At 41.4% G+C, this 27,301-nt stretch overlaps 1 protein-coding gene across 3 annotated transcripts; it reads left to right on the top strand.

Annotated features, from left to right (window-relative positions):
- The first annotated feature begins 501 nt into the window (after nucleotides 1-501).
- Nucleotides 502-27,301, top strand: Srpx2 (sushi repeat containing protein X-linked 2). 3 transcript variants are annotated; one of them, XM_042683052.1, is made up of 11 exons: nucleotides 502-810; nucleotides 2,776-2,858; nucleotides 6,886-6,966; nucleotides 16,028-16,219; nucleotides 19,293-19,469; nucleotides 19,733-19,859; nucleotides 20,241-20,362; nucleotides 22,925-23,104; nucleotides 23,452-23,585; nucleotides 25,945-26,066; nucleotides 27,035-27,301. In XM_042683052.1, exons 2-11 carry the CDS (start codon nucleotides 2,777-2,779, stop codon nucleotides 27,213-27,215), a joined length of 1,398 nt encoding a protein of 465 aa, XP_042538986.1. In that variant the 5' UTR covers nucleotides 502-810; nucleotide 2,776; the 3' UTR covers nucleotides 27,216-27,301. The 3 variants fall into 3 exon arrangements, with proteins under 3 accessions (XP_042538986.1, XP_042538984.1, XP_042538985.1); XM_042683050.1 differs by having other exon boundaries at nucleotides 2,649-2,858; XM_042683051.1 differs by lacking the exon at nucleotides 502-810 and adding an exon at nucleotides 2,025-2,044 and having other exon boundaries at nucleotides 2,649-2,858.

Genomic DNA, 27,301 nt, shown 5'->3' with positions numbered 1-27,301 from the left:
GTATGAGAAATCAGTCTTAATTCTTCAGACAAAATGTGCATGGAAATGCTGGGAAGTAGCTCAGTGGTTGAGCACTTGCCTGGTACATGCAAGGTCATAGGTCATCTCACGCACACACATACACATGCAAAAGTACACGGCATTTTTTTGTAAACCACACAATCTTATCACAAACTGAGGTCTACAGAAGTTATGTCGTTCATGAGAGTTTGTCAAAGTGTATCAAATCCTATAACCTATAGATTTCTAAGCAACTTGGAGTAAGGGAACTAAGGAAATAGTAGATAAGATTCCAGAGGACATAAATCAGATCTACACTTTCCCTTTCATTGGAGTTTGGCAGATTTCTTTTCATTCAATCCTGATGTCATGCTGAGTCATCACAAGTAGTGTTCAGCAAGACATCTCTGGAATCCTTTAGCCAGCCTCTCTTAGTCATTACTATACTCACGGGCTTGAGGCCAGTGCCGTTTGTTCACACTTCCCCTGTTTTGTAGCAGACAGAGTGAGTTTCTCTAATCCTTCTGCTTCATCTCCCCTACCTCTCCCAAGACCCTTGTCTCAGGAAGGAACAGCAATAGCTTTGAGGATAATATAGCTTTAAGGCAACTTTTGGCAGATGCAAACGTCCTGACATCTGGGCAGTGTTAAAAGAATCCCAGAATCCCGGAGGCCCGGACAGACCAGGAGCCACTCGTTCTAGGAATGTTAAAATAGAAGGGTTTTTCCCCCTGACCACGACTGATGAGAGGAGCAGACAGCAAGAAGAAAAAGGAGAGCGAAAAAGGGCGCACACACACAATAAAACAGGTAAGATCTGCAATTAAGCCTCATACTACACTGCCTTCATTTCACAGCTGTGGAGGGATAAAGAGACCCAGGATATGGACAGCATGGCTGGGGGTAGAAGGGTGGAAAATGCTCTTTTATGAAATTGGAGCATATGCTGTTTTCATTTATGGACCTGGCTGCAGACATGTTGCCACTACCTGAATCAGGTTTTCAGTTTGAGACTGGAGTGAGGTTGTGGGGGGAGAGGAGGTGAGCAGGTAAGAGGCCACAGATTCAGGCTATAGAGTCTAGAGAAGGAAAACCCTTTTTCCAGAACAAAAGAACTGGATTAAGATTGGATATGAGAGAAGGGTCAATGATTCATTATCTAGCTGTTAATTTTCCTGGTTCTTTCTTTCATCTTTTTTTTCTGTTTATGCTTTTCTGCTTTCATTTGTCTCTTTCCTTTAGCTCTGTCAGATTTTCTTTTCTTTTTAGATTTATTTCCACCTCTTTTCACTTTACTGATTTTCTTTCTTTCTTTTTTTTTTTTTTGTTGGTTGTGGGGCTTGAACTCTGGGTCTGGGCGCTATCTATCCCTGAGCTCTTTAGCTCAAGGCTTGTGCTCTATTACTTGAGCCACAGTGCCACTTCTGGCTTTTTCTGTTTATGTGGTGCTGAGGAATCGAACCCAGGGCCTCATGCATGCGAGGCAAGCACTCTACCACTGAGCCACCTTCCCAGCCCCACTTTACTGATTTTTTCCTTACAAAAACATTTTCTATTCCCTCTTTAATAGCCATTCTCTAAATAAAAAATCTAAAACCAAGTAGTGATTATTTGGAAAAAGAATGACTGCCTCTCTTAGACTTTTGATACCCCTTTAGTTACTCTGGCCATAATCTATCCTTTTGTTTCTTCTATTTTGACACTTACTCCTCATCTGAGCATGGCATTTCATTGAAAGCATGTAGGTGAATGGTGTTTGCTCTAAGGTCGAGTGACCCATTTATACCAGTGGGCAGCAAATTTCAACATTTCCATTTATGAAGTACTGACCCACTGGGAGCCACAAAAGCTCTCATCCCGTTAGAGTGGGGGCAAGATGGGAAGTGAGAGGGTAATTGGAGCCTGCTCAACTTCTCTTCACTTTTGTAGGCCCTCCCCACCCTCTCCATCTTCCTTCTGGTTTAGAAGGGTAGGCTGGGACTCGCAAGCGAGAAGCCACTACCAACCACTAAACCTCAAACCCCCAAAGTAGGAAAAAGCCAAAGTATAGTTACTGTCTGGGAGACTAGGCAAGGGAAACTTCTCATCCTGTCCAGTATAATGTCAGTACATATTGACTGCTCCCTTCTTTGCTAGGCAAGAATATATTCCACAAAGTAGATACTCTTATTCCCATTTTATAGGTTAAGAGAGAGAGGCTCAAAGAAGAAATTAAGGAATTTTCCAGTTAAGGAATTGGTAATAGAAGTGGATTTGCATCCAAATTTTGTAATTGCAGAGTTCAAGGTCTAGACTATCTATGCTAATGCTTTCCCAGATTAGTGGTTAGGAAATATGAACTGAATGGCCAAACCCATTAACTGACAGCCTTTACACTGTCAGATTCCATCCTGGTTCTATGTGATTCTCTATTAGCTTTCTCCTAGTCTGCCTACTTCAGTGTCCCTCCCTGTAACTTGGACCATGCAACATTTGTATCTGATCCCAGGAATCAGTTGAGGATGGGTTGTTTAGTGTTCCCCTCCTCTACAACCTTGGAGGAAAAAAAATCATACATTAAAAATCTTGTTATTTTGTAAAGTGGAAAAGTCTTTATGAGGGAGATGATATAACAAACATTCATTAAACTGTTTTCTTCTTTCTCACAGATCCTATATTTCTGCTTCCTCTCACTTTTAGAAATTCACAGATGGCTGATTTATGAAAGTCATTTTCATGTACCCTGATACTTCTGGCCACACATCTCTATTTGTATCTCCCTAACACTCCCTCTAGGATGGCTGGTCAACTAAATCCAAGAGGAGCTCTCTCTCTGCTGCTCTTCCTAACTCCAGCAGTGACACCAACATGGTATGCAGGTAAGTTGTGGGAGTTGTTGTCTGTCAACTTCCAGGGAGGAAAGGGTTAGACTATATTGAGACATCCTTATTTTAGATCTGATGAAAAGCTATTAAGCTTTCTGAAAACCACTTTCTAAGAACCTTTTACCTTAAGCCCACAAAAATAGGATTCAGACAACATATATCATTCAGGGGAAAAAAATAAGGGAGACAGGCAAACTATTCAGAATGAATAATAATTCATCAATGTCACTTCCTTACTCCCTCCTTCTCCTTTTTCCTCTACCAGACTTTATGAAACTTGTATAGCTCCTTTATTCCAATGCTGTTAATGGCAATACAGATCATACTCTCTTAATCAGGAATTCCCCCAGTTTCTTCTGGCTTGTTCTTTATCTCAGAAAGAAAGCTTTCTGGATTCTTAAACATTTTATCTTTAACCCTTGGAGAGATAGGGAGTTGACAAGGATGGACTCAGTGAGGAGAGGCAAAAGGGCGGGGGTGGGATGAGGAGAGGATAACAGCTGCCATACGGAGGGTTTTGATGGAGTGCCCCTGGCATTCCAAGTGCTAAGAATATTCTGTGGTCTTCAGTGTCTGCCCTCACAGGTTCTGGAGGAGTGGGGGAATGAGACGGCCCAACCAATGGGGTTAGGAAAATATCCAGAGATGAGTAAATAACAAACTGCTCCCATCACAGCCACAGTCTTTGCAGCTAAAATTTTCCACTTGCACTTAGCTCCTAGTGGAAGCTTTTGGCAATAGCTCTGTTTGTCTGGAACAGCTGCATCAAGCTTTCAAACAAATATGCAAACTTCTTCCCCTCTTTGCCTTAACCTAGCTTTGTAGGGGGTGAAGCACAAGGGCTGACATTGAAATGAAGAAATTCCGACCAAGCCCTTGGCAAAGTACACACTGTTTGGGGTTAAAAGAGCCCTAAGTCTCCAGGATATAATTATGCAGCTGACTTCCCTAACCATCCCTCAGCTTCAGTTCAAGCACAAAAGACCAAAATCCAGGCAAATACCGCAGGCCTATGGGAGTGCAGACCAGATGTCTCAAAACCCAATTTTGAACACCTGTATGAAACCTCATTGCATGCAAAGGTCTTTATTTCTCCCAGGATGAATACCTAAGCTGTTGGAATTCTGCAGTCAGGGCAGTTTTAAAAAACAAAAGAACTTAAGATTTATTTGAGATTCTCAAAGGGCTGTCTTGCAAAGAATGTACTCCCCACTTTCATATGTATCACAAGGATGAGGAGTCAAGGCTGTGGGGTCTGTGATGGCCCTTTCCCTTAGGAGTCTCTATGGTGAGAGACCTTGAAAGATCCTATAATGTTCCCCTCCACATCTAGCTCAGCTGCTGGTGTTCACTCATTCATTTAACAAGTATTTATTGACTATTCCCTATGCAACCAGAATTTTTTTTCAGTTCTATGACTGTGCTCAATTTTTGAATGACACAAGGAAAGCAGCCAACTGTGGACTCAGAGTTAATCAGAAAACGAGTGTGGAATAATCAGCATAGTGTGTGAAAGGTTAAGAATATAAGTGAAGCAAAGTGTGAGTTAAAAATGCACATTGACATAACTGTACACTTTAGGAAGTCAACTGGTCATCATAACCCAGCATAAATGTCCATCTTAAAATAGTCTTCAGCCATCAATTACATTTCCATCTATACCTTTTATACAGGGCAGTGCTTAGAAGGTCTAACTTTGTTTAATAAGTTGGAGGAAGCCTGTAAACACACCATAGGATAACCAACCACTAATTGATGCAAAGAAACTGAGAAATGCCACTCAATCCCCTGCCCCACCCCACCCCATTCCCCATCCCCGTTGCTGAAGAGGCACAATAAAAAGGAATGAGGTGGCAAGTCACCCCTCTAGTTTCATTCTTATTACCCACTGCAGTATCCCAACATATATGCATAATGTACTGGAAAGCAGGCAAAGGAGAAATGGAAAGGTTTAAAGTGGTAAGGTAGCTAGCTCAAGCTCATTCCTGGCTCAAAGGAAACTTGGCACAGATTTAACTACTCCATGCCCTGGTGGAGACTATAATTATCTGATTGAGTCTTCCTCCTCAGTTTTCCCACATCCTCTGTAAGTCTGGAAAGAAATAAATTGTTTGGTGGCCTTCAATCCTCATCTTCTTTCCTATACATGGAAAGAGTATAAAGGTGGGATTGCAAGAAAAGCTTTATTTTTGTTGCCTATTATATAAAAAGAACCTGTACTACTAATATAGGGTAGTGTCAGGTCAGTACCTAGGGCTCAATCAAACCTGGGCTGAAATGTCCTCTCTGCTACTTGCTAGTTAGGAGACCTTGAGCAACTCCTTCCATTCGTCTGGGCTGCTTTTCCATCTGTACTTTGAGATCATAAATATTTTCTACCCCGTTGAGATTCTGCTCACATAATGAAATAACATAAGCCTCACACAGAGGAGGAGCTGAGTGATTCCTTGTCATTGTTATTGTTTTTGTTACCCAGCTCTAGGTTTCTGATGTTCCTGTTTCTTCTTCTGGTAAACAGCTGTTTGCTCCCTGCTGAGCATTTCTTCACAAGCTAACACTGTAACAAACCTAGGGAGTCCTTATATTTTAGGGAATCACAAATATATGGCCTACTGTTTACAAGAGCTGTAAGCCTTTAAGCTTAACACTAAACTGAAACAGCTGGCAAGAATTCCTCCCATGTGTGAAAAGAAAGAGCAAGGGAGATGAGGCCTATTGAGAAATAGAGGGAAGTCAGAAAAACCGAAATGGGGAAAACATCAAAAATGAGAAGAAATGAACTCTTTCTTTTGGAATGAGGGTAAACCAACAAGGACATGATTTCATAAGGCAAACTTTCAATTTGATTCATTCCCTTGTTCACCAAGTTGGACTGGTTTCCCAACCACCCACACACACGCCCCCAGCCTGGGTCCATGGGGAGTGGAGGAGGTTTGTCATCTAAGCCTCTGCTCCACCTTTTAGTGCAGGATCTTCTGTGCCTCCGCCCAAAGAAAAGGCCACTAGCTTGTGGTCTGAGTGTTTACACAAGCTAAAGGGCTCCAGCACAAAAACCCAGCCATGTCCTGGAATCATACCCTTTCCTGGAAATGGAGGGTTGTCTTCAGACTCCAGCACTGCAGGCTGCCCTGCCATTAGAGGCTGGAGGAAAGGCTTCCAGAAACTTTGCTCCGGAAAGGACCAAATTGTTTTCCAATTAGTTCATGTTCATGACCAATTTCCTGCTGTCTGGTGGAACATACTGTTTAGTCTCCCATACAGCCGCAGTCTTGCCGGGGACTGAGGCACTTAACTGAGTGGAGGTAGATTAGGAATGTTCTCTAGCTCAGCAGAAAAGATGCCTGCTAAAGCTCCTCCTGCCCTCTAAACAGGAAATTTGGGCTGGGGGTGTAGCTCAAAGGCAGAACACTTGACTAAACATATGTAAAGCTTGGAGTTTGCTTCCCAGCACTGAGGAATTTTTTTTAAGAGTGACTTCTGTTTTCAACAGGACAAAGTGCTCAAGAGACTTCTCATTCCCTTGTAAGTCTTCTATCTCTGCATTCACATGCCACTCCCAGCCAGTAACCACAATCAGGTGCCAAAATTTTGGGCACATGCCCTGTAGGTAGTGGGAGTTCGTTATTGTTTCCTTCTAGGGAGTTTGAGCAGGCCTTAGACTCTATTTATTCCCTCCTACCTGGGACAGTTCATTCTCAGAACTTGATCATCAGTGTCTCACCCACTATGACTCATGGGTTGGGTCAAGTAAATGGATCAACCATAGTTCAGATTGACAGGATTGATGGATGATCAAGTAATTCAATGTTTTTTTTTTTTTTTGCAAGAATTTTTCTAGTGCCATCAGTGAGCCCCAACCCAACCATGAGTTCAGCCTCTATGCACTTAATATGCTGAGGTTCACCCATAGTAGTTATGTGACTTTACAAGTCATTTTGTTTCCAACCCACAGAGTACCATGCTTGCAGGAGAAGACAAAGAGTTGGAGCTGAAATGACTTGATACAATTTTCTTCATCTAGGTTCGGGCTACTATCCAGATGAAAGCTACAATGAAGTATATGCAGAAGAGGTACCACAGGCCCCTGCACTAGACTACCAAGGTAATCCTCACTGTGTTTTAAGCTCATAAAGGCTCTTTTCTGGCCTAAGGCCTATGCTCTTTCCTGAAGCATCTTCATCCAGTTTTTGTTTTCATATATAACAAAACTTTAGTGCAGGTAATCAAGAGCTCTGATATTTAATTTAATTTTTTTTATTTTTGGCTCTAATGTATTTTTTCCTATTTTATTTATTTTTGTTTTTATGGTACCGAGAAATCAAACCCAGGGCCTCATGCATGCTAGGCAAGCACCCTACCACTAAGCCACATTCCCAGACTAGATAGTTCATTTTTTTTGTCAGTCATGGGGCTTGAACTCAGGGCCTGGGCACAGTTCCTGAGCCTCTTTGTGCTCAAGTCTAGCACTCTACCACTTAATGATATTTGTATAAGACAAGGACTTACCATGTAACTCAGCCTGACCTCAACATCACAAATATCCTGCTGCAGTATCCTCAGTACTGAGATTATAGGTGTGCATCTCCACAGTTAACAGATGATATCTGTAGTTATTGACTTGTTATGTGACTTCACCTCCCTAGCCTGAAGGCTGTTCATCTGCTTTTAGTAGTTAAGTATTGACTAATCCTGTGTAAGGTAAGTCTGTGATGGATACAAAGATAGGCTTACATTCTGTTAGGGTTGAAAGGAGGATAAAATTAGCACTTGTTAGGGTCAGGTTTTGTGGTAAGTGTCTATAATCCAGACTACTCTACTTGGGAGGTGGAGGTAGAAGGATTATAGTCCAATAATATCCTAAGCAAAAGCCAAGACCCTATCTTGAAACAGACTAAAAACAAAAAGTTTGGGTGTATGGCTCATGTGATAGAGCATTCTTCTAGCAAGCTCAAGGATTTGAGCTCAATTCCCAGTACCAGAAAAAAATATAGCACATGTGGGGCAAGGAAGTATGAAACAGTGTGGTAGCAGTAAATGCAATAGCTATTAAGACAAACAAGTTAGGGAAAAGTCATGAAAGATGAAATTAGGCTTTGGATAATGAATGGGGTTTTGATAGCTGGAAAGGGAAGGGTATTTGTCAGAGAAGATGGCCAAGGACTCAGAGGTAAAAGAAGCATTGTAAGAGAGCTGGGCGCTGGTGGCTCATGCCTATGTTCCTAGCTACTCAGGAGGCTGAGCTCTGAGGATTGTGGTTTGAAGCCAGCCCAAGCAGGAAAGCCCATGACACTCTTACCTCCAATTAACCACCAAAAGCCAGAAAATAGAACTGTGGCTCAAGTGGTAGAGTGCTAACTTTGAGCACAAAAGTTCAGGAACAGCACCCAAATCCTGAGTTCAGGCCCCTGGATCAGCAACAACACAAAAATTATTATGTCAGAAAGAGAGAACTAAGGAGAAACCAACCTGACTGCAGGAGATGATGGGATATAAAAGAAGTTGCAGAGAACAAAGTTGAATATAAAGAGATGAACTTGGAAAAGTTCCATGATCTAGGAACCCTTCTAAGGAGAAGCTGGAAGAATGCTGGATAAAAAGTTCTGCAATGAGTGGAATGTTAGACCAGGCAAGGTTTCATATCCCTTCTATTTAAGATTCTGTGTTTTCTATGCTTTTGTAAGCCATGCAGAAGAATTTAGCTGTTATGCTTGGAGTGAAAAGGAGACATCATGTATTTTTGCACAGGAATGTGACACTAAATGTGCACTAACCTGGTTGTTCTGTTCAGAAAATATGGGTTAGAGTAGAACCTGAGTCAGAAAAATCTCTCCAGAAACAGGTTAACGCAGTGTTAGCCAGATGTATTTGAGGGTGGTGGCAAAGACGTGGAGAATTAGGATGTACCCCAAAGTGGTATTACACAGTAGTAGAATGCTTGCCAGGACAATCCCCAGTGTTGATAAAAAAGGAAGTACCCTATAGATGTTTCAAAGGAGAAGACAAGACAGATTTGGTGTACCATGAAGCTGACAGTGATGTCTGAAAACATCCCATCTGAATACCTGAAGGGATTATAAAAATTCTCCAAGAAAGACAAGGTTAAAAAAGAGAATTGGCTTAGTAAAGATAGCCCATAGGCAGTTGAAAGAGGAAAGGGATCTGTAAGTCTCAGCTTAAATGTAAGTGCTGTCTAAGAAACTAGAAGGCCAAGATCAAGGCCTTAGAAGACATCTTTAGCTATAAGTCAGAGAATAGAAGTCAATAGGGGAAAGAGACTTAGTCCGCAGACATGTGCAAGGAGATTAGGATAGTGTCTATCACATATAACAAAAGTCACTTTATAAAAGAATTTAGGAAAGTTGAAAAGATAAAGAGATTGATTTTGCCAAGTTTTGCAAAGGTAATCATGTTTCAGAGAAAGCAGACATTTTATGTGATAAGAAGGAAGTAAATGGTGACCTTTGAGAAAATAATTTCCACAGAGATATGATCAAAGCTCTGGGCTTTTCTAGCTGCCATCTCCTTATCTTCTCACTGTCAGTGGTCCATACCCACTGCCCCATCCCGTTGCTGGTTAAATCCTAATCTCCCTGCAGTCTTTTTTCCACTTATCCACAAATCTGTGAGCTGGATCCACATATCTTTGAAGACTAAAGTTCTCTCCCAGTGTGTCCTCACTCTCTCCAACAACAGTAATCACACTTCTTTCTTCTTGACTCTTCTTCCTTGGGCTCCATGACATTTCACTATTATGATTATAGCTGAAGCCAAGAAAGGAGAATGGCTGTCTGATTGGGAACAATAGAGAATGGGCCGTGGAGTGACTCTGGGCACACATGACTTTTTGTGCACCCAGACAACATCTGCTCTTAGACACTTTCATTTGGAGATGTTTAAAACAAAAATTTTTCCTCTTGCTTGAAAAATGTCTACCAGCTGAACTTTCTACCTCTAACAATGGTATTGCCATTCTAATTGTTACTTGGATTTCAGAATATTTCAGTGTCACTTTAAATAGCCCTTGCCTCCTTTCCTCATCACTTCTTACTCATCATTCACTAAGCCCTGTCATTTCTTTATCAATCCAAGGTATTAAAATGATTTCTCACCCAGTAGTTGTCTACTAACTGGATTGTCTAACTCATATTGCTCCATTCCCAAAGCCTAGTGGCACACTACAAACTATTTTGTGTTATTTTAGTTTGTCAGTCCCGGGGCCTGAACTCAGGGCAGGGGCACTGTACTTGAGCTCTTTTTGCTCAAGGCTAGTGCTTTACTACTTTGAGCCAAAGCACCACTTCCTGTTTTCTGGTGGTTAGTTCAAGATAAGAGTCTCATAGACTTTCCTGCCCAGGTTGGCTTTGAACTATAATCCTCAGATCCTCCTGGGTAGCTAGGAGTACAAATGTAAGCGACGAGTGACCAGCTACTACAAATATTTTAAATCAGAATCTAGCTTCCCAGACTGATACTCTCTTACCCCTTCTTTACACATGAAATATATGTTTCAGTCAGGGTGATCGACTCTGTTCCCAAATGCTTTAGCCCACATATAGCTGTCCCTCACTCATCCATTCTACTATGTCCATGTGAAATCAATGTTTATTGCCTAGGGTATTCATTTGACCTTCATTGGGAGCTGCCTCTTTGGTCTGTCATTCATTGCCGTCAACAAAATGATTGTCTATTTGACAAAATAAGATCCATATATATCACTCTTGCAAAACCATGTAAAAACTAGATGCTCTATATGTAATTATAGGCTAAGCACATGCATACTTCTGATGCAAAGGCCAAAACTCATTATATGCCATGTTATATAAAAATAAGTGGGATCTCCTGTTTATTAATAAAGTTTAAAAAATAAAAGAAAAAATAATCAAAAGATTATTAATCCTAGTAGCTAGGATTACAGATGTGAGCCACTGGCACCCGGCTTATACTGTTATTTTTGAGATAGGATCTTGCCTGTACCCATATGTACACCTGGACTACAATCCTATTTTTCATTCCCCATACTAACTGAAATGACAGGTGGGTGACACCACATTTAATTTCTTGCATAAAGATAGAGTCTCATGGACTTTTGTGCCCATGATCCTCCCACTCTTAGTCTTCAACATAGCTAGAATAATAAGTGCATGCCACCATGCCCCACTATTGGTTGAAAAGTGGTATCCTATATATGCCTTGGTCCTCCTTGTCTCAACTTACTGAGTAGTCACTATTTAACTTTGCATACTTTGGGAAGTTTTCACCATGTGGAATTATTGCCCTATTTTAAAAGGTCAATTTTTTTTTTAAAAATACCAGCTACAATGGCAAATTTTGAGCTTAGAAAGAACATGGGTTTTAGAGCAGATAAAACTTGGGTTCCAATCCTAGAGTTGCCCCTACTTGTGGAGGTATTTGAACAAATACTCCTTTATCTGAAAAATTAGGCTAAGTGCTTACTTATGCACAGGCTGGTCAGGAAAGCTCTACAAGATGAGATATCAGTACTCAATAGTGTCCATTTCCTAGCAGACATTTTCTTTTCTTTTTTCTTTTTTTGGTCCGGTTGTGGGGCCTGAACTCTGGGCCTGGGCGCTGTCCCTCAGCTCTTCAGCTCAAGGCTAGCGCTCTACCACTTAAGCCACAGCGCCACTTCCGGCTTTTTTTCTTTTTGCTTATGTGGTGCTTAGGAATCGAACCCAGGGCCTCATGCATGCAAGGCAAGCGCTCTACCACTGAGCCACCTTCCCAGCCCAGCAGACATTTTTTTTTGTGCAGTATTTAACCATATCTCTTGTTCAGTTTTTCATTGACATTCTTTGGGTACAGTTGTTCAAACAGTTATGAATCTCTTTAACTGTATTGTTACCTATCTTATACTACTTCATTTTGTACTCATCACTGGCATGAAAAGCATTGTCTCATGCCTCACTTACTTCCCACCTTTCTCTTGTTCTACCAGTTGAGCAACCCTACTAAATATGGCAATGAAGTCCATCTGGAATTACTCTTTCTTGAGAGTTCCTAGGAACCATCCCTTCTCTGTCAAGCTGCGTTTAAGCCTTACCTTTAAGTATTCTAGAACACCATGCTCCCTGTGCTGTTAGTGTCACTGTATTTTCCCAAAACTACCTCCCTCTTTATTTGAAAATTATGTTTGACCTTCTCCAGCCTTCCAACATTTTGTCCTTATCCCATCCCAGGGCTTCCCTGGGCTTCCAAATTTGAACTTATTGACAGTAACGGATCCTCTGTTACTGTCTCAGCATTTACCATGAGTTTTATACTTCCCTTTACCATTGTAGCTTTTCCCCCCATCAGTTTCAATCTGATGGATATTTTTTCTTGACAGAATATGAGAAAGAATCAGAATTGAAATGGTAGTTGAGGTCCCAACCTTCCATGTTAGGTCTTGGTGATGTGTGCTGTGGCCTTATCATCCATAACCCTGCAACTATAATGGCTAACAGACTCATTTGGAGACAGCATCTCCAAATGTCAGCCCTGTCAATGCCACAGGTTTTAAAGTGATGCTGGAATCCTCTGGTTGGAAAATAATTTTCTCACTGTCATTTTTTAGCTGGACCCAACCAAAGGCTCTAAACTTTTCTAGATCCTTTAGGTCCAGACACGATGGGCTCTTATTAAAATTCCCCTTTTTTGTCACTAAATTTGGGATTCAAATCAGGTCACATGGCATTTTGGGCTTCTCAACCCTAGGCAAATAGATCTATGTCATAAATGTGTAAACATCCTTGAACAAGTGGTCCTCCATTTGTTTATATGTGTCCCTTTAAGATCTGAACTGATGAAAGTTGATTTATTTGTATCACCAGTGAGGCATCTTTACCAGAGCTTTATGATCCAACAGATTTATTTTCTTTTAATTTTTCTTTCTTTTTCACCCAATACTGAACTATATTGGACTTTAATTCCTAAGCAGCCTTCATTGACATTACATTCCATTTCTCTCTACATTTTTGGTTGTACTGGGATTTGAACTCAAGATCTTGTCTTTGGTAAGCTTGCACATCCAGTTGGCTTTCTACAACTTGAACCATGCACACAGCTCTACTTTTTGCTGATTATTTTGGAGATAGTCTAGTGAACTTTTCTGCCGATTGGCCTTGAACCATGGTCTTCCAGACCTCTGTTTCTGGAGTAGTTAGTATTACATGCACAAGCCAGTACACCTAACACTAGTTTATATTTTGATGTTATTTTTTAATGTTTTAAATTTACAGACAAAAGTCACTTTTTGGCATATCATTTTGTGAGTTTAACAAATGCTTAGGGTGAGAAAACTACCACCACAATGCAAAACTGTAACCATTGTTATGTCACCACAAAAAGTGGCCCTGTTGAGCTGGGAAGGTGGCTCAGTGGTAGAGCCCTTGCCTTGCATGCATGAGGCCCTTGGTTCGATTCCTCAGCACCACATAAGCAGAAAAAAAAAGCCAGAAGTGGCGCTGTGGCTCAAGTGGTAGAGTGCTAGCCTTGAGCTGAAGAGCTGAGGGATAGCACCCAGGCCCAGAGTTCAGGCCCCACGACCAGACCCCAAAAAAATTTTTTTAAAAAGGTGGCCTGTGCTGCCCCTTTGAAATTACTTCCTGCTTCTAACCCTGATATCTGGCAATCACTGAACTGTACTCTGCCCCTACATTTTGCCTATATGTGTTCCTATATATTTATTATATATATAAATATATGTGTGTATGTATATATAATATAAATGAAATCTTTTTTGGCAGTACTGGTTATGAACTCAAGGTTTTGCATTTGCAAGACAAATGCTCTACTGCTTGAGCCACACCCATAGCCCATTTAGTTCTACTTGTTTTTGAGATAGGGTCTTGTATCCCCCGCCCAGGCTGCAGCCCTCCTATTTATGCTACCCACCATAATTGGGATAAGAATATCCTACTTTTTCTGTTGAAATGCAGTTTTGTAAACCTTTTATACTTGGCTGGCCCAAAACCCCCATCCACCTGATCTCAGCCTCCCATGTAGCTGGGATGACAGGCACCCAGCTATTTAGAGTCCTTTGGAATATCTGACTTCCTTCACTTCCCAAAATATGAGAGGGGCTGGGAAGGTGGCTCAGTGATAGAGCGCTTGCCTTGCATGCCTGAGGCCCTGGGTTCGATTCCTCAGCACCACATAAGCAAAAAAATAAAAAAGCCAGAAGTGGCGCTGTGGCTTAAGTGGTAGAGTGCTAGCCTTGAGCTGAAGAGCTGAGGGACAGCGCCCAGGCCCAGAGTTCAGGCCCCACAACTGGACCCAAAAAACAAACAAACAAACCAAAATATGAGATTCTATGTTGCTAAATGTATGAACACTTCATTCTTTTATATAGATAAACTGCAGTGAGTTCAACCATTTGCCCATAGAAAGACATTTTTGTTGTTCCCAGCTTTTGGAAAATATGAATATAGCTTCTTTCATCATTGGGGTACAGGATTCTGTGTGGTCCAGGTTTTCATTTTTCTTGAGTAAATACCTTAAAGTGGGATGGCAGAGTCATATGGTATGCATACCTTTCTTTAGAAGAAAGCATTGTATTAGCTTTGTAAAAAATATCCAAGTATATTCCCAATGCCACCAACTATGTATGAGAATTCTAATTTATCTTCATCTTCACCAGCCCTTGGTATTTTTAGTGGTTTTTTTTTGGGGGGGTCCAGTTGTGGGGCCTGAACTCTGGGCCTAGGCACTGTCCCTCAGCTCTTCAGCTCAAGGCTAGCGCTCTACAACTTGAGCCACAGCGCCACTTCCGGCTTTTTTCTTTTTTTGCTTATATGGTGCTGAGGAATTGAACCCAGGGCCTCAGGCATGCACGGCAAGCACTCTACCACTGAGCCACCTTCCCAGCCCTTTAGTGTTTTTTTTTAAAATAGGCATTCTGGGCTAGAAATATGGCTTAGTGATAGAGTGCTTGTGTGGGGTGCATGAGGTTCTGGGTTTGATTCCTCAGTACTACATAAATAAATAATATTTTAAAAAATTTAAAAAGAAAAAAAGGTATTCTAATGGGTATGTTATTTCATTGTAGTTATAATTTGCATTTCCTTAATAACTTAATTATATAAACATCTTTTCTTATGCTTACTTATCAACAGTGTATCCTCTTTAGTAATATGTCTGTTCATATCTTTTACCCATGTTCTAACTGGATTGTTTTTTTTTCTTTTTTATAATTTTTATTTATTTTTTATTGTGAAAATACTGTACAGAGGGGTTACAATTACATGGGCAAGATAATGAGTACATTCCTTATCAAGCATTGTAGCCTCCTCCTTTGTTTCCCCTTCCCATCTCTTCCTAGGATTGTTTGTTTTTTTTATCATTGAGTTTTGAGAATTCTTTCTATATTCTACATTCTTAGCTGCTTGTTGGACATGTGTTTTACAATAATTTCTTTCCATTTGTGCCTTGTCTTTGATCTCAATAGTGCCTTTTGTGGCTGGGAATATGGCTTAGTGGTAGAGTGCTTGCCTAGCATGCATGAAGCCCTGGGTTCTATTCCTCAGTACCATATAAACAGAAAAAGCTGGAAATGGTACTGTGGCTCAAGTAGTAGAGTGCTAGCCATGAACAAAAGAAGCTCAGCGACAATGCCCAGGCCCTGAGTTCAAGCCCTAGGACTGGCAAAATTTATGCAGCAAAATTTTTAATTTTGAAAAGATTTAATTCATTGATTTTCTCTTAAAAATTGTACTTTTGGTGTTATGTTAAAGTCCTGTTTACCTACCCTTAGATCTCAAAGACTTTCTCTTGTATTTTTTTCTAAATGTTTTATATTTATATTTTCCTGCTTACATTTAATTCTAACATCTGAGATACTTTTTGTATACATGGTAAAACAGATTGTGTTGTGTTTCTCCACCTCCCCCTATCTGCTCTTCTTCTTTACTCTTCCTTGCCCTACTTCCTCCTCTTCCTTTTCCTTCTTTTTTGTTATTCTCATCATATGAAAGTCCAGTTGCACCATTTGTTGGAAAGACTGTCTTCCTCCATTAAATAATTTTACATGTTTGTCAAAAATCATTTTTTCATAGTTATAGGTGTAATTCTGGGGGGTGTATTCTGTCCCATTGGTTTATGTCTGCTCTTTCACCAATACCACTCTATCTTCTGTACTCATAGCTTAATTTTTCCTCTTGCTACAGTCCCCAGATGGTGTTACACATTAAATATCCAGGATGGAGAAACTACATGCTACTCACCAAGGGGAAGAAATTACCACAGCAGCCTGGGGACACGGTGTGAAATCTCCTGTTACCGAGGCTTTCGGTTGATTGGCCAGAGATCAGTGAAATGCCTGCCAAGTCGTCGTTGGTCTGGAACTGCCTACTGTAGGCGTAAGTTGTATGTGTACATATGCTGATATGTGTGGAAGAGAGAAGAAAGAAGAGGGACAGAGAGCCACTGAGGGTATATGAGTGAAGTCATACAAATCTTTCTTTCAAGTAAAAATTAGGAATTTTTCATAGGCCTCCAACAGAGATTTTCTGTTCTAATTTATTTTTTCTTACTGTGGTTATTGTCCAAGCAATATAATAATTAAAATAGCAGCCAGCCTTTCAGACCCAGGGAAACCAGGCTAAGGCTTGGCTCTGTGGTCTGATATGTGCCACAGCCTTTTTCTGGTGCTCCCAAGGATATATAATCTAAGACTCTTTCCCACTTGTGGTCAAACTGTCTTCAGCCTTAGTAAGTCTTGCCACTGAAGCTTATGAAACACCTGGTATTCTTTATATTCTTACAAAAGTAAAACAGAAGGATCCTTGAGGCTAAAATAAGGGCAGGATAATACACACACACACACACACATACACACACACACCCCAAATCATGTACAGCTTTCAGTTCCCTACTTATTATTCAAGCTGTACAGCCTACCTTCTCTTACTAGCTGAGCTTTGTCTATCCATATGGTCACTGCCAAATGCTGTTTGTAGGTCATCCCGGTGTTGAAGGCTCTGTACTAGTTCCTTCTGGAGCTTACTCAGTCACTAGAGGCTGCTATAGACTAACAGGATAGCAACCCACATGCATGCACATAAATGCCATCGATACAGCACCTTAAGTATGTTATAAATACATACTTGATGCAGGAGTACAACTCATTCAGAGGGTATGAGATTGGTCAGAGAAAATACTTATGGGAAAGAGAAACCTGATAGGAAGAAGAAAGTCACCACAACCCTCTAGGTGACTATCATTATGTTGTTTTAGGATTTAAACCCCAATACTTCCAAAGTGTGTGTATGTATGTATGTATGTATGTATGTATGTATGTATGTATCTATCTATCTATCTATCTATCTATCTATCTATCTATTGATTTTGTCAGTCATGGGGCTTGAAGTCAAGGCCTGGGTACTGTCCTTGAGAGCCACAGAGCCACTTCTGGTTTTTTGAGTAGTTAATTAGAAATAAGAGTCTCACAGACTTTTCTGCCCAGGCTGGCTTCAAACTGCAATACTCAGATCTTAGCCTCCTGAGTAGCTAGGATTACAGGAGTGAACCACTAGTGCCTGGCTCCCAAAGAAAATTTAAATATACCTTACAGATTTAAAATATTAAAACTAGTTAAAAGAGGGGCTGGAAAGGTGGCTCAGTGATAGAGTGCTTGCCTTGCATGCATGAGGCCCTCAGTTCGTTTCCTCAGCACCACATATGCAGAAAAAGCCAGAAGTGGCACTGAGGCTCAAGTGCTAGAGTGCTAGTCTACAGCTGAAGAGCTGAGGGACAGCGTCCAGGCCCAGAGTTCAGGCCCTAGGACTGACCAAAAAACAAAAAACAAAAAAAAAAACTGTTAAAAGAATGAAAAAGATATACATATATCCAAGTGCCTAGAATAAATACTACATTTGCTCACTGACTCTAGCTTTGACCTTCCTCATAAGAGACAAAAAACTTTGAATACATCATTTTCACTGTCATATAATACTAAGCTAATAGAGCAATCTGAAGAGATACATCTTTTTTCTTGTCTCTGTTTTCAAGACGTTAGTTTTTGCATAGGTCTTCCATAACAGATACTCGAAAACACAAAGCCAATAAGGTTCAAATCTAGCTTAGCCAAGAAACTAAATGAACAAAGCTCATAGAGTCTTTATCAAAGCTCCAACGATTGAACTTTATGCAGAATTAGAGCTTAGACAACCTAAAAAATATGACCTACTCATATCAACTATCTCAAACAAGACTGGCAAGTATGAGCCACAAATGATTTTTGGTGGCAGTCAATATTGCATGTGTTGTCTAAAGCACACAGATTGCTCCTTTGTCAAATACTATCTGTCCCTCCAGAGATTGGCCTGACCTGAACTGTCACATGAACAGAGAGCCAGATTTCTCTGGCACAGCCAAGCAGTATCTGTGCAAGCACTAAGGTTACACTCAGTTTTGAACATGCTCAAAGTTCAGATAGCACCTGAGGAACAAGAGAGGAAAATGAGCAGAGTGCTTGTGGCTCATGCCTATAATCCTAGCTACTCTGAGGAGGCTGAGATCTGAGGGCCTTAGTCCAAAACTAGCCAGGGCAGGAAAGTCTGTGAGATTCTTATCTTAAATTAATCACCAAAAAGCCAGAAGTGGAGCCGTGACTCAAGTAGTAGAGCACTAGCCTCGAGCAAAATTGCTCAGCCACCACTCCCAGGCACTGAGAGAGAGGAGAGAGGGAGGACAAGAAGAGGGGGAGGAAAAGGGAGAGAGGGAGAGAAAGAGAGGGGGAAAGAAGAGGGAGAAAGAGGGTCAGAGGGGTAGGGGAGAGGGGAAGAGAGAGAAGCTAATTGCTGAGGCACAACAACCCCATGAGGTATCCACAAAAATACTGAAACACAGAGAGCAAACAACTTCTTCAAGCTATAGAACAAGTCGAGGTAGAGCTAGCATGCAAACCTAGGTCTGATGTTTATGTACTTGGATGAGTAACATACTTTACTTTTCTTTTCTTTTCTTTTTTCTTTTTTTGATCAGTCGTGGTGCTTGAACATTGGGCCTGAGCGCTGTCCCTCAGCTCTTCAGCTCAAGGCGAGCACTCTACCACTTGAGCCACAGTACCACTTCCGGTTTTCTGGTAGTTTATTGGAGATGAGTCTCATGGACTTTCTTTCCAGGGCTGGCTTTGAACCACGATCCTAAGATCTCAGCCTCCTGAGTTGCTAGGATTACAGGCGTGAGCCACCGGTGCCCGGCTAGTAACATACTTTTCTGAGCCCTCCCCTTCTCCACCAAGATTGCTTATATACTTTATAATATTAAAATAAAAAGAGAATTACAGGTGAAAAGGCAGTTAGGTACAAAAATATAGGGGCAGTTGGGGTTGAGTTTCTATATTTTCAGATCTCGGATATGGTTCTTCCTATACTAGATGTCCAGCTAGTTTCACAGGGCCAATGAGCTTGCCACTTTGTTCTCTCATAGAGATGAGATGCCATGCACTGCCATTTATCACTAGTGGCACCTACACTTGCACAAATGGGGTGCTTCTTGACTCTCGCTGTGACTACAGCTGTTTCAGTGGCTACCACCTGGAAGGTGACCGCAGTAGGATCTGTATGGAAGATGGACGATGGAGTGGAAGCGATCCTTTATGTGTAGGTAAATGCTGCTTGCTCTCACTTGTCCTATTGCAAAGAGTTATCCCAGCATGATGTCTACAAAATATTTGGTATATTAATTGCAGAAAACCTTCTTACTTGCTAGGGGGATGGCACTGAGGGCACAATGAGTATTTCCCTGGAGTCAGGTTTCCTTGAAAACCTCAGTGTAACTATCCAGTGCTGTGTGCTATTTCTTCAGTGGATTCTCTCCAGAAGGGCAGGGGGACCCACAAATCAACGTTTGGTTTTTCATTTTTGAAGACATAGACCCTCCCAAGATTCGTTGTCCACACTCACGGGAGAAGATGGCAGAGCCAGAGAAACTGACTGCTCGAGTATACTGGGACCCACCCTTAGTGAAAGATTCTGCAGATGGTACCATCACCAGGTAAGCTTGAGTGACACTTGCCTCTCGGCCCCACCCCCTCCTGAAACTCAGGCAGCTCACACTGAAACTACACTGGCCAAGGCTACAAGGACCTCAGTTCTTTTTTTTTTTTTTTTTTTTTGGGGGGGTCCAGTTGTGGGGCCTGAACTCTGGGCCTGGGCGCTGTCCCTCAGCTCTTCAGCTCAAGGCTAGCGCTCTACCACTTGATCCACAGCGCCACTTCCGGCTTTTTTCTTTTTGCTTATGTGGTGCTGAGGAATCCAACGCAAGGCCTCATGCATGCAAAGCAAGCGCTCTACCACTGAGCCACCTTCCCAGCCCAAGGACCTCAGTTCTAAGAGTCTTTTCCCTCAGTAGCGTTTTTGCTCTTCTCTCATTCAGGGTCACCCTTCGAGGCCTTGAGCCTGGTTCACATTTTTCTGAAGGAGAGCATGTGATTCGTTACACTGCCTATGATCATGCCTACAATCGAGCCAGCTGCAAGTTCATTGTAAAAGTACAAGGTCAGAAAGAATTCTTCTTTTTCCACATTGTTCATTTTACCTGCTGTATCCTGACTTTCTTGCTCACCAAAACCCTCTCTTCTCCATAACTAAAACAAATACAAATACACACCTCCTTTATATTGAAAGATAGAAAGAGCAAGTTCACCAAACAGGCTTAATCAGAAAGTCTGTAGAGCATGTTCATGTGTATGTCACAGAAGCCCTGGTTTGCCAATGAGGCCTTTCAGTCAACTGACACTAGATAAAATTGACAAAGAGATTCTATCTATTTCTCTTTTGGCCTTCAAAATGATCAAATCTAATTAGTCTTTGTTCTCAGCCAATCACCAGGGCTAAAATGGAGGGTGTTGGCTATCTTCTTCCCCTTTGTCTTGTGCCATACTCTTTTGTTTTGCTTTTCTTATTATAAAAATAACTCATGTATATTCCTAGGCATTTGAAAAATATATTAAAAAGGAAAGATATTACCCCATTGTCCAGAAGCAATTGCTGTTAACCTCTCAATGTTTTCCTTCAGGTCTTTTCTCTATGTATACTTAAAAACATAATGCTAACTCTATTGATGTTGGTGATACGAATTTTAATGGATCTTAGAGCAAATGTCTACGAAAATTATTTTTTATGTATAATGCCCCATGCCTGTAATTCCAGGTAGGTGGAAAACATATATAGGAAAATTGCAGTTTAAGGTCTACTCTAGAAAAAATCACAAGACTCTACCTAAAAAGTAACTAAGCAAGCCAGGTACTGGTAGCTCATACCTCTAATCCTAGCTAGCAGGAGGCTGAGATCTGAGGATCATGTTTGAAGCTAGCCCGGGCAGAAAAGTCCTCGTGAGATTCTTTATCTCTAATTAACCACTCAAAAGCTGGAAGTGGTACTATGGCTCAAGAGGTAGAATGCTAGCCTTGAACACAAAGAAGCTGGGGAACAGCACCCAGGCCCTGAGTTCAAGCCCCAAAACCAACAAAAAAAAATCTAAGCAAAAAATGGCTTAAGTGTCAGAGATCATGCCCAACAAGCATGATGCCCTGAGTTCAAACTCTGATACTACCATAAATAAATATGCCAATCATAAATCATCTATTTTCACTTTCTATTAAAACACAACTAATTTCTGCATATCCTTTGAAAATTCTCCAGAAAATTTCTAATGACAGCATATCATTCTACTCTAAGAGTATGTCAAGATTTTCTTTTTTCTGGGCTGGGAAGGTGGCTCAGTGGTAGAGCGCTTGCCTTGCATGCATGAGGCCCTGAGTTCAATTCCTCAGCACCACATAAGCAGGAAAAAAAATGCCAGAAGTGGCAATGTGGCTCACAAGTGGTAGAGCGCTAGCCTTGAGCTGAAGAGCTGAGGGACAGCGCCCAGGCCAGAGTTCAGGCCCCACGACCGGACTACCTCCCCCCCACCAAAAAAAAGATTTTCTTTTTTCTTTTTTTTTTTGGTCGGTCATAGGGCTTGAACTCTGGGCTCAGGCACTGTCCCTCAGCTATTCAGCTCAAGACAAGTGTTCTACCACTTGAGCCACAGTGCCACTTCCAGTTTTCTGGTGGTTTATTGGAGATAAGTGTCTCACGGACTTTCCTGCCCAGGCTGGCTTTGAACTGCAATCCTCAGCCTCTTGAGTAGCTAGGACTACAAGCATGACCCACCAGTGCCCAGCTTCAAGATTTTCTTTATCCTTCTGATAACGGATATTTAAGACTTTTCTGACTTATTTACAATATTAAAAGTGATTCTGATTGTGACTGAGTGCTGGTAGCTCATGCCTATAATCTCAGCTATTCTCGAGACTGAGCTTGAAAGGTTCATAGTTCCAGGCCAAACCAGGGGGAAAAGTTTGTGAAACTCCATCTCAGTGGAAGAAACCAGACATCGTGGTGTGGTGCCTATCATTCCTATCAATGATGGGAAGCATAACATAGGTGAGTCATGGCCCAGGTACATGCCCGGGCAAAAAGTGAGATCCTATCACAAAAATATTAAGCACATAAAAGGACTGGAGTTGTGACTCAGTGGTAGAGTGCCTGCCTATCAAGTGCAAGGCTCTGAGTTCAAATACCAATACCACACAAAAAAGGAGTTCTGGCTAGGTATAGTGTTGCATGCATGCCTGTAATCCTAGCAAATGGGAAGCTGAAACAGGAGAATTAGAAGTTTAAGGCCAGCCTTGGTTGCATTCTAAGTTTTAAGCCATAGTGAAGCTGCATAGAGAAGCCCTATATAAATATAAAATAATTCTGTAAGGTGGCAATCATAGGGTGCCTGTAAAGTCTGCAAATAGAAATGACAATATTTTCTTTTAAGGATTTTCTTTTAGTGACAATATATGTATATTCACTTCTATTTCCAGATTTTATGAACCTCTATCTGCATTCCAAATTTAATTCCTTCAGAGAGGAAAAATTTCTATCACTAGCCATCAGAAAAACAGAAAAGGCATTCATGCTTATCATCCCGACTCCTGCTCTAGAAAACCCAAAATGTGCACATGTTTAGCTTTCTGCTGCTGCTAAGAGACACCGTAACCCTTAACTTGAGTTCCTCTCTAACAGTGAGACGCTGCCCAATTCTGAAACCACCACAGCATGGCTACCTCACTTGCACCTCAGCAGGAAACAACTATGGCGCCACCTGTGAATACTACTGTGATGGCGGTTATGAGCGTCAGGGGACCCCTTCTCGCGTGTGCCAGTCCAGTCGCCAGTGGTCAGGATCACCACCCATCTGTACTCGTGAGTGAAACCCGGGAATGGAAATGGTGGACATGTTGATCAAAGACACTTTGGAATATCCTCCTCATGACACAGGGGTCTAACAGCAATGTGCATGATATGGGAATGGGGGATTCTATGAAAGGGTCTATTTTGTAAGAGCCAACATTCCCCCCAGAAAACACTCCTACTTCAAGAACAAGGTTTTAAAATCTCCAGGTTTCTTTCAGGAATTCCATCTAACTACCCCAGGAAGCAAGAAACAACTAGAAGGGTTAACCTAGAAGATTAGAACTCATGATGTTAGGTTACCCTGGCATGGTAAAGGAGACAGGCATACTCTGACTGGCCATCTGTTTCTGCCATAGCTATGAAGATCAATGTCAATGTCAATTCAGCTGCTGGCCTTCTGGATCAGTTCTATGAGAAACAGCGACTCCTCATTATCTCAACTCCTGATGCTTCTAACCGATATTATAAAATGCAGATTTCTATGCTGCAGGTAAGACTCACTCTCCTCATGAGGGTTTAGCTACTTTATATTAACTTCAACCATTTCCAAATGAAATAGTTGTTCTCTGCTGCACAAACCCTGTTAGTTCAAAGTAACAGGAATGAGAAGTATTTGATCAGTTTTGCCATATGAACATTTAGCACATTGTTTAAAACTGCTATTTGTTTCTTTACTGGAAGGCAATAAGGCCATGGAATGGTAGATGTAGCTTGCACAGGACTGAGTGGGGGTTGGGAAGGGCATGTGATAGAGTACTCTGGAGAGATTTGTAAGACAGTTGTGCTTAAATATAAATGCTAAGAAAAAATAAAAAAATATAAATGCTAAGAATTTGCTACCTTTATATTTTGAGTAAACCCTTCTACAAATAAGTGATGTGTGAGTACTATTATTGATCTATATGTTTTGCACATGCTCATCTAATTCTCACAGCCACTCTATGAGAGTGTGTCAATCCCCCCTTAATAAACAAGGAAACTAAGGCATAAATGGATTATTTTGCCCAAGGTTACAGCTAGTAAATAGTAACGGTAGGATTGAACTCAGACAGTCTGACTCCTGGACTTTTGCTCAGTAGTAGAAGTGCTTGATAGCTCAAAGAAAATGAGAAAGTTGCATGGTGATTTTTAAGGTACTAAAAATACCTAGCCATACAACTGGTGGAGGAGGGAGAGAATATGACAGAATAAATACAAGCATGAGGACTTATGAAAAGAACAAACTAGACTGATGAAAACAATCACAATTTGCTGAGAGAACTCAAAGGAAGAAGTCTAGGCAGCTGCAAGGGGCTGGATACCCAGAACATTAAGAAAAAGCTACTTGGCTGTGGGTGGGGGGGAAGGGGGGAATAGGTGGCTTGTGGTGGTTAAAAGTTGAATCAAAGAAGTTACCAAGACAATGCTCAGTGGTTTGGGGTCAAAAAGGATCTTATTCTTTCAGGAATAGGAAAAAAAGAAAAAGAAAACCAAGCCAACAGCTTAATTGAACCAGAAGCATAGTCAAGTACAAGAATCTGCCAGTGAGGACAATGACTTTGAGAAAAAGGATGAAATTAAACCAAATAGGATATTAAAGAGTATTTAATGCATCTTTTTATTTAAATTTTATCATAAAGGTGATATACAGAGGGCGTAAAGTTAATTAAGTCAGGTTATAAGTAAATTTCTTTTTGAAGAGTATCACCCCCTTTATTTAATACCTCTTTAAGTCTTGACCTAGCTAAACTTGGTGGAACATGCTAGTAATTCCAGTACTTAGGAGTCTGAGGTAGAAGGATGTCAAGTTTGAGACTAACACAGGTTACATGGGAAAACTATGTCACAATAAAGTTTAAGCAAATAATAAATAACTAAATCTCACCCTGGTAACTGGCTAATAAGATGCCCTGCAGGGCAAGGCAGAACAAAGGCTCAAGGAAAGTAGGATCACAGAGCAAGCTGAATAGTTCAAAGAAGCAACAACTAGAAAATAGAAGAGCCCTGGTGTTTTGTTTGTTTGTTTTTGGGTGCCCAGGCCTGAGCCCTGTCCTTGTACTTTTTTTGCTAAGGCTAGCACTGTATTACTTGAGCCACAGCTCCACCAGCTTTTTGGTGTTTAATTGGAGAGACAAGAGTCTCATGGACTTTCTGCCCAGTCTGGCTTCAAAGTGTGATCCTCAGATTGCAGTCTACTGAGTAGTTAGGATTATATGCATGAATCACCAGCACCCTGCCCTGGCACTGTTCGAAGGAAGCCTAGAGATTGAGAGAAGGCCCTAGGAATATAACATAGTGGTAAAGAGCACGCACAAGTTCAGGCCTCATCCACTCAATTTGAATGTTGGCTCAGCATCTTATTGTCATGCCAAATTTGACAATTGTGTCACTTTCTTTCCTATGTAATAAAAATGACACTACAACGCTATGAGAGTTGTTCTAAGGATTAAATTAGAATCTTTCTTCAAAGCATTGGCTATGCATAAATAAAATGGAACAATAACCATCATTATTATATTCCAATAGCCATCTATTAAAAACGTATGCAGTTTAAAACCTGTACAGATTTATGCGATGATTATGTTCCTATAGGATAGTAATTAAATTTCTCTTCTTCTCTACATGGTGTAATTGGTTTCATATACTTCAGTAGAAGGAAGGAAGCATTTGGGGCAATTGCTTCAGGAATGACAAAGGGAAAAGTTTATATAGGCCCCAAAGCAGGTGCAGAGTTGATCCTGTGATTGTGGGAAGATTGCACAAAGCCCCTCCTTTCCCATACTGCCTCCCAAGGTCCCAGGAACAGAGTCAAGTAGCTTTAAATTTGGGTGCAAAGAGCTATTCCATTAAATGTTCTCTCCTTTTCCCAGCAATCCACCTGTGGGCTGGACCTGCGGCATGTGACCATCATTGAGCTGGTGGGACAGCCACCTCAGGAAGTGGGACGCATCCGTGAGCAACAGTTGTCAGCCAGCATCATCGAGGAACTCAGGTCCAAGCTGGGAGGCTGCAGGACAGGGATGGGCAGAAACCATAGGCAGGACTCTGATAATCAGGGGGTGTTGCAGAATTAGCAGAAATTACTCTTGTGGGAGGCATTTCTTGGGGTCTTAGAGTTGAGTTAGGTAAGATTCTTAATTCTTTCAGGGGATGAGAAGCAACTGGAGTTTTAAATTACAGATTACCTGGCTCCACGTCAAACCATTTCAGGAATGTGCTTTTAGAAAGCCTCCAGAGGTACCTTTGAAACATAGCCAAGGCTGAGACAGACCCAGCTGACCCTGATAAACCTCAGATTCTCTTTCCTCATGGCTTTAACTTGTTACGTTTCCAAAGGAGCAAAAGACAACATCAGGTATTGAAATCTAAATCCTATCTGTCTGACCCTGGAGAAAAAAGGTTATAGGTAAAAGGTGGTAGAAGTTAACTTTTTATTATCTATTACTGGACTTTAAGTGCCTCCATGTGTACTCAGGGCCAGTAAAACCATCAGTGCTCACTATTGTAGAAACAGTATCTACTTGTAGGTCAGTTTCAGTAAGGATAGGATTGAGGCTGAGTTAGAGACTAGAAACACTCAGAGGAAGAAGACCGCAGACTCATAGTGTGGATACACTGAAGAGTTAACTGGGTGGTATTTATCAACCTCAGGGCTGTCCTATGTAGCAGCCCTGTGTAAAGGGGCAGATAACAGAAGCACAGCCTGGTAAAAAAAAACAAGTTGATCCAGCTAGGGTGAGGAAAGGAAAGCCTTTGCACACAGGGGTTGGCAAGCCTAGAGTTTGAGCAGAAAAAAAAAGCGAAAGGGACTGAGCCAGGTAATAGAGGAGTTGAGGACATAGGAAGGGCTGAGAAAGGAACTAGTCCATAAGTGGAGCTGTGGAAGGTCAGAGGGTATTAGAGCCCTGTGGGACCAATGTCCAGACAAGGGCTGATGCCTTCTTGGGCTGCTCTCTCTAGGCAGTTTCAGCACCTCACTCGCTCCTACTTCAACATGGTGCTGATTGACAAGCAAGGTATTGATCGGGAACGCTACATGGAACCTGTCACCCCAGAAGAAATCTTCACATTCATTGATGACTACTTGCTGAGCAATCAAGAGCTGACCCAGCGCAAGGAGCAAAGGGATGTATGCGAGTGAACTTGAGCCAGGGCATGGTTGAGGTCAAGGGCATCACCCACACCCATGTTACAGAAACTGAAGCCTAATAAAAGGAGGAAATGGTT

The sequence above is a fragment of the Dipodomys spectabilis genome, unplaced genomic scaffold (genome assembly GCF_019054845.1).
Source record: "Dipodomys spectabilis isolate Male_0828 unplaced genomic scaffold, ASM1905484v1 ptg000077l, whole genome shotgun sequence".
Lineage (NCBI taxonomy): Eukaryota > Metazoa > Chordata > Mammalia > Rodentia > Heteromyidae > Dipodomys > Dipodomys spectabilis.
The sequence above is the reverse complement of the archived record's forward strand: the minus strand, read 5'-3'. Positions and strand labels throughout refer to the sequence as shown.

Bases quoted from the DNA above. Each gene is read 5' to 3' on its own strand.
- Srpx2 (XM_042683052.1), top strand. From the start codon at position 2,777: ATGGCTGGTCAACTAAATCCAAGAGGAGCTCTCTCTCTGCTGCTCTTC. The intron at 19,860-20,240 runs GTAAGCTTGAGT...TCTCTCATTCAG, and splicing joins GCAGATGGTACCATCACCAG to GGTCACCCTTCGAGGCCTTG. The intron at 26,067-27,034 runs GTCCAAGCTGGG...TGCTCTCTCTAG, and splicing joins AGCATCATCGAGGAACTCAG to GCAGTTTCAGCACCTCACTC.